Raw genomic sequence first — 7,905 nt, 5'->3', positions numbered from 1 at the left:
CCAAGACCGTCAAAGAGTGTGAAATTCCAGAAAACACACTTTGGGTTTTCCAGGGTGTCATTCAGAATTCCTGATGTTATTGATATATTTCTGATTTTGGCTGCTGTCTTAGCGAGAACAACCTTTCCGTTGATAACCATGGATGATGAGTTGTCTTCATTTCTTGGAGGGAGCACGTTATCCATGGAGGCGAATACGATTGTGGTAATGTATTGACTTCCTCCGCTGGCCTCTGGTATATCTATCTCCACTGAGAAGTTAAAATCATGATGAAAATGGTTTTCAAACATAGTTTTATTCAGTTGAATGAAACTTGTCTCAATGGCGAACGATTCATTGACAAGATTCTCCGATACAGACTCAAAAAGATTCAACAATGCAGAGCTGGTGCTTCGTATTGTGGAGTTGTTGTTTTGGTTTTCTTTGCCGTCTTTTTTGTTGAGAGCATCCCATGATCCCTTTGATCCACTGGACGTGAGTACGCCAGCCGTTTCCAGGATATACTGTTTTTAAAAACAGCAAATAGATATATTAAACCTAAACATGTATATTTTGAAATATGGAGATATTACGTAACATACACCTTCACCTACCGTTGTTGACTTTTTATTTAGTGGCAAAGTTAACAATGGGGATTTGCTAGCCACATTGTTAAGGATCGTAACAATCGAACTGATCGTGGCTGGAGAAACAGAAACGATCTCAGTGTTGTTGACAGTCACATTTCTGAGTTCCTCCAAGAAATTTGGCAATGATGAGTCGTTTATTGTCTGTTGTAGTTAAATAAATACATTTTTAGTTTTACAGTTAAAGTCATGGTTTGTATTTGTTTAACTTTAGATTATTTCTGATGATAAAACCAAATATAATGCAATACATTAAAAATAAGGTCTTGTTTAATTGTTCTACATTCATGTTTCAATTCAAGTATGAAAAGACAATTGTAGGAAATTCTGAAATTAAACCTGTTTTTTAGAAACACCATCTGATTTTCAGATGTCTGGGGCATCATAATCAAAATGTTAAGCTTTTTGGGGGGTTGTGTGATCATCATAACCAAAAAGTAATTTTCCCATGTATTTTAAATTTGTGATCAGTTTTATGTAAATACAATTGGTAAAAATTGTACTGAACACATAAATGTTTCTTTTAGGTGAATTCGGCAAAAACACATCACATAAATATTTTGGTCATCCAATCTGATCTGGAACAGGAAATGTTTAATATGATTTAATGTGAGGCAGGAAGAAAAATGGTTCCACGTATTTTCTTTTTGAAAACTATTTGTAAAGAGACAGACATCAGAGATACTTATCAAAAACATGACAGGATGTAATATAATTGATTTTTCTTTACTAAAGTTGAAAATAAAAATACAAATGTTGCATTCTACTGATATCAGAGTCTTTTATATTGTGTTTTGGTGTAATGATAGTAAACATGAGTGAGTTACCTTAGATTTGTCAAGCATCTCCTGAATGGGTGCGAGGACACAGTTGTCCTCCTTTTGTTCATATTTTCCATCTTCATTACAAACTGCTGTCATATTTCCCACCATGCCCTCGCCACAGGGTGCCCACACTTTGTGACCTGCTAATCCAATTCCATATGGAGGCTCTGTACATGTAATATCTAAAGATGAAAGAATATGGTGGGTTGAACCCAAAATTCTGACAAGATAAGATGATTTTGACTTTTTGATTAATAGGCACAAATCACCGTAATGACGGCACGACCCCATCACCACACAATGTTTACTAACTTAGAGGGATGTCACAAGATCTGACAGTTTAGTTATATTTCATTTGACAAGTTTCTGATTATAACATTTCCTAAAATAGAACAAAAAATGCATTTCCTTTTACATTTTCTAAATCAGCTTTACAGCAAACATTACATGTCTAGAATACAGTTGGGCAAAGAAAGTGACAGGTGACAGCCACTCTCAACCAGATGCATTATGGGTTTTAATGTCTGGTGTTATTTCTTTCCAATAGATACGCCATCACACACTCAGGCCTAATTCATTCTGCACTGACTCAGTCTGCTCCACTGTCTGGGTAATGGAAATTTTACTTGGATTCTCTTGGGCGTTCCAGTGCAGCCCAGACTGTGAAGTAGGGACAATAATACTGGGAATCAGTATTATTGTCCCTTTAAATCCATTTAAATCTGGATGGAGGTGAAATACCATCATCAGAAACATAAAATAGGTAAAATCAGAATACCATCGACTTCGTCACATGTATAGATGGATGTGTGTTCGACGTTGCTGTCAAACATCTGGAATAGTTCTCCGATAACGGTGCTTTCCACTAGGATTATTCCATTAAAACACATTAGAGACAGATGTGTGAGTTTGGAAGTTAAATACACATTAAAACATTTTTCTATCAAATTAACTACAAAAAAAAAAAAATCAGTAAGCCATTATTACCTTTTGAAATAATCTGTAAGAGAAATGAAATATCCACATTAGTCTTCATGTAAAACACTTTGCACATTTTTTTCAACGGTTCTCATGTAGGTGCAATATTATAAAATAGAGATAATAAAGAAATGAATGCATACCTGCCACATGCAGACAGCTCCAATCAGAAACACATACGCTCTGATCCACATTGTCAATCTGATGTAAAAGCACAAAACGCAGTGGCATTAATACAGTCTTATTCAATAAATTTGAAAATATGATGAATACAGTGGTGTGGAAGTTTTCACCCTCTTCCAGATTTCAGTTTTTGTTTTGTCACACTTCAGTGTATCAGAACATCAAACCAATATAACGTAAATATTATCCAATTATAGCAAAAATAATACACATAAACAACATTTTCTGCTGGTACCAACCAAACAATTTTTAATTCGTAAAACTGTAGGATTTAAAGAGGGTGTTCTTTTTACAAACACTGTAAATATAGATGTCAGTTTCATTTAAAGAAATACATTCTTTAAAAAGGAGAAGGTAGTTTCTTTTTTTTTAACCAAAAATATACAGTAGATCTATAAAAAATGTGACTATTGTGCAAAAGTCCAATACCTCTAACCAGTCATCTCAGTTATTTTAGAGATGCAGTAGTAAAATGTTTCAAACTTTTATTTTATGCAGTTTCAGTGATTTTGGCTTAAAGGTGCAGAAAAGACAAAAGTCACCGTCTTAGAAAATTACAGTATCGCATCAGATCGGTTCTCCTCCTGCATGAATTACTGCATCAATGCTCCGTGGCACGGAGGAGATCAGCCTGTGGTTCTGTGTGGGTGGAATGGAAACCCAGGCTGCTTTAATAGCTGCTTTCAGATCATCTTCATCGTTGGGTCCGGTGTCGCTCATCTTCCTCTTGACAACAGCCCAGAGATTCTCTATAGGTTAAAGGTTCGGAGAGTCTGCTGGCCAATCAGCAACAGGAACACCATGGTCACTGAAGCAGCTTTTGGTCCCGTCAGCAGGATTGACTCTGTACTCCAGAAAACCCAGTGGACCAGAACCAGCAGATGACATGGCAGCCCAAACTATCACTGGCTCTGGAGACTTTTCTCTGGAGTCCCTTCTTCACTTTCACTGGAACCTTGATTTCCAAATGAAATGCATAACCTACAGAAGTCCGGACCACTGAGCAGCAGTCCAGGTCTGATGTTGTTTCTGGTTCAGGGGTGGCTTGGTGTGGAGGATGCATCATTTGTAGCCATGTCTATGAGTCTTGATGTACCAACTCTGGCTGCAGTCCACTCCCTGTGAAGCTCCCCTAAATTCTGAAATGGATATTGCTCGACAGTTTCAAGGCTGTTGCAGCTTTTCCTAGCACATTTTTACGATCCACTCAATGTTCTGTTAATATGGTTGGATCTAGAGCTGTGTGAACAGCCAGCTTCTTCAGCTGAACTTTTGTGTCTTGTCCTCCTTGTGATGGGAGTTCATGACTGCCTGATGTCTGTCCAATCAGCAGTCTTCCTTATAAGGGACCATTTAAAGTCTCAGGGAACCTCTGCAGGTGTTCACAGTTAATTAGCTAATTAGAGGGTGACACCAGGATTTTCCACTTCTGATATTTTTCACAGTATTCTCATTTTCTGAGACACTGTGAGCCACAACCATCAAAATTACAAGAACCAAAAGCTTTGAAAATTTCACTCTGAGTGATAATTCATTATAATATATGCTTTTCACTTTCTGAGATGACTGACAGAAAATACTGTATGTTTATACAATATTCTATTTTTTTAAAATGTACTTGTATGCAAAGTAATTTGCTTGGTTTAGTCGATACTTTCTTTGTATAACTCAGCTATGTTGGCTGTTTCTGGTTTGGTTAACATGTTTGGTATGAGGGTTTGGTTTACTGCTGGTTTGGTATGGGGGCGATGAGTCATTTGTTTCAATGTGTTGGTTTTTGTCCATGTTCAGGGTGGCAAAGGAACCTGCTGGCATCAAAAACACACACATCTAGCCACTGTGATCGCTATGTTACATGTGAAATTTTATTTTGTTTTTTTATTTTTATGTTTTTCTAAGCAAACTTATTTGCATCACTTTGCATCCAGGTAGGAGCTTTAAAATACTTTAGTTGTACCGTTCATCTCCAGGGAGCTGTGAACTCCTCCAACGTGAAAGAAATTTTATAGATATATATTTAAAAAATACTGCATATTCTAAAATACTCTAGGATGGTCAGCTAATATCCAATGATCTTAAGATACAGAGGAGGAAAACATCAGACTAACAGATAATTATAATAGCCTGAAGATGGGAAAAAAAAAAAAGAAAGAAATCAGTCCCAAGCACAAATCAAACTGCTAAAAAGAAAAGAACTGAAGACAGAGAGGAAGATCCCAAATTAGCTTCAGACTACATGAAAAAAAAATGGTCAAAGTTACACCTGAGTTACATATGCAGTTAATATTTCTACACATAGAAAATGTCCTTCAAAAATAACATCTTGAAGGTGTTATTTAAAAAAAAAGATTCTTTAAACAGTGTTTGTAACTCATACTGCATATTTGTAAGATGTTTAAATTCAAATTATGGAAAACAAAAATTGTTTTTTTTGACAGTCTACATGACCTTTTTTCCCCCAGTCATACATAGGAGATCTCCAATGACAGACTCGCTGCCATGAAGCGTTCTTCCAAACATCTTAGTTGGTCGAGGCACCGGAAGCTTTGAAGACGCTATTTGGCTTTTTCAAACACAAACTTGGCATGATTTTGTTTTGTTTTGTAATATTTTCTGATCTATTACAATGTCTTATGATTTCACACATCTCTGGTATATTCTGATTGTCTCTGGTAGAGAAAGAAACACTTTCCCTTTCAAACTGATACATCAAGTTGGAAGATGTAAACATGAAAGTGAAAAGTTAAGTTGTAAGTAAGAAGAAGCGAGGAGCAGAACTTGAAAAGAAACACAAATGGAGAAAGACGTGGAACCTGGAACTGAGGACGTCACATCTACTGCTGCCATGGTAACAGCTTTTGAAGAGGACAGTGATGTCAGACAGTAATAAATCTGATGACGATGACGATGATGATGATGATGATGATGATGATGTAGGCTATGAGGGCTTTGATGAACAGGACCAACAGATGGAAAATGTTGGGTTGGGTCTTACAGTAGATTCCTGCACTACATCTGTCATAGCTTCTGTAGCTACTGCAATTAGGTCACGGTTGTATCTTTATTGCATTATGCAAATGTCCGAGGTCAGCATGGTAATTGTGATGGAGACCAGGGGTTCCATCCCATATTAATTATTGATATTATGTTATTTATTTACAGTCCAAATGTGTTTTGTATCAGTTCTTTATTTCAGTTACACTGTGACATTTAGTGAACATTCTTTTTGGGTAGGGAGACTGGTCATCTTTCCTGTTCAGAGAATGTGGGGGGAAAATGTCAGTTTGTTTCTGATTTAGATTGGTTCAATTTGAGTTAATTGTTTGAGTAATTACCTTTCTGGGTGTGTCTCAGCAAGGTGGAGCAGAAAAGGAGACGAATGCACCTGGAGCATACCATCTTCCATTAAGAGGGGTAATACTCTGAGGATTTATATTTAGTTGTATTTACTTTTGATTGACCTTAGATTAGTTTAGTTTTAATAATTTGCATGCATGTAAATATTTGTTGGATCATTTATTGTTTGCTAGGTTTGGGTAAGTAGTGTTTGTTTCTTGTTTGTCTTTTTTTTGATCACCCCTTTACCTGGTTAAGAGTTTGAACTTGCCTCAGGTATGAATGTCAGCTTCTTTGCTTCACTGTGTGAAGGGTGTCGGTGTAATGGTGGCCTGGAGCTCCCAAATAAACCCACCTCAATTACACTCTGTTGACAGTAATGTTAAAAAAAAAAAAAAAATCTGTGATGCACATGCGCATTGTCCTCAGAAAGAAGTTCAGCCTGAAATGTGATGAGCTAACCATGCTAACCATAGGTTAGCTCATCGTTGTCATGACCACTGCGCTAAGTACTGAACCAATTTCAGTCAGCAGATTAAATTCTTATTCCTTGTACCTTTGCACATTATTACACAATAATTAATAGATTCTTTAGTGTGTATGGATTACTTGGGTTGTTGCTGATACCTGTTGTGAATGTTATGCCGATGAACCCTCTGTGATCATCAATACAGTACTGACAAAAATATGTTCAGTTGCCTGTAGTGTATTCTAGAACTCATGGTGGCAGCTTGTTGATGTAACTCTATTACATCAGTTCTGATTTCTTCTAAATTCAACTTTTGTTCATATTTTTTGGACAAGTTGTGCAATTGGAAGGATTTACGCTTTTACTTTTTGTCTTTTGAATGGCTGATACGACATGCAACTATGGAAACAAGTTATTGTTTGTACAATTGGGAGCAGCTGATTTGTATTTGAAAGTTCAAGTAAACAACGTAGCACATCATGATAGACATGAGTCTCATACAGAAACCGTCTGTATGGCCTGATCACCAGACACGACTCTCTGAAGACACTTGGACGACATGAGAGACAATATTTGTTTTGCTGCTAATTCAATTTAAGTTTAATATTTCAACTTCAATTTTTATTTCAGTTCAATCTATGTTTTAGATTCTCATCCCACACAGCTTGTTGGCTGTTATTCCACTGTCAGCTTAATAATGAAAAACCTGCCAGCCTCATCAGCTGCTTCCAAATACTTTCATTTAAAAACTCATACATTGGAGAATAAAATACAACTTCCCGTGAAATCTTCTCTTGACAGTTTAAAACTTCTTGTGCTCAGATTCCTCTGAGCTACTTAGTTACACATAAGTGATCCTGTAGACTTTGAAAAAAAAAAAACAAGACAGAAATATCCTACCTTTCCTTGGTATCACTATTGCAATCAAGGCAAGAACATAAATCCTCCGACTTTCCGTAGCTGGACAGCAAAATATTCCCAGTGTTTGCATGTATAGAAAAGGAATCAAAATGTTCCTGGAAAACTGCGTTCTGCTGGAGAGGGCGTTTTTGTCGGGGTTATGGATCCAGTCAGGAAATGATGGGGGAGTTCAAGGATTCTCTTGCATTGGAACTTTTATTGACAGTCCATTTGCATTTATGGCTTCCGTCAGATACAGTCCGACAACAGAACCATCAAACAGCTTCGTACAAAATGTTGTGAATTTGGGAACATTTGCTTAAATGCTACTTTGTGAGAATTGAATAAAATATTTAGTTTTGATGAAATGTGGATGTAAAGAATGACACCATTATTTGTTTTATAGGGTAATGTTCCACTGGTTGGTGTGGGAGTTTGGTTTTTGCATAAGTAAATGTTCACTTCCTGTTTCTCATCCACTCATAATCTAGTTAGATGACGAGTGGCAAAGTAATGGAGAAATATCTAACAACCACAGGAAGAATGACTACTGAGAAATTAATAATAATAATAATAATAATAATAATAA

At 36.5% G+C, this 7,905-nt stretch overlaps 1 protein-coding gene across 1 annotated transcript; it reads right to left on the bottom strand.

Annotated features, from left to right (window-relative positions):
• Nucleotides 1-5: 5 nt before the first annotated feature.
• On the bottom strand, nt 6-7,465 carry LOC107838108 (adhesion G-protein coupled receptor F1-like; the record flags this gene model as incomplete). The annotated part of the gene is made up of 7 exons (XM_016679479.1): nt 7,317-7,465; nt 2,572-2,629; nt 2,438-2,450; nt 2,229-2,315; nt 1,454-1,632; nt 594-770; nt 6-503 (listed from the first exon to the last, which is right to left on the bottom strand). Coding segments are annotated over exons 2-7 (1,005 nt in total), but the record flags the coding sequence as incomplete, so codon positions are not given.
• Between the last annotated feature and the right edge of the window lie 440 nt (nt 7,466-7,905).

Source organism: Poecilia formosa, unplaced genomic scaffold (genome assembly GCF_000485575.1).
Source record: "Poecilia formosa unplaced genomic scaffold, Poecilia_formosa-5.1.2 Scaffold213, whole genome shotgun sequence".
NCBI classification, from domain to species: Eukaryota; Metazoa; Chordata; class Actinopteri; order Cyprinodontiformes; family Poeciliidae; genus Poecilia; species Poecilia formosa.
This window is presented reverse-complemented; position numbering and strand designations above follow the sequence as displayed.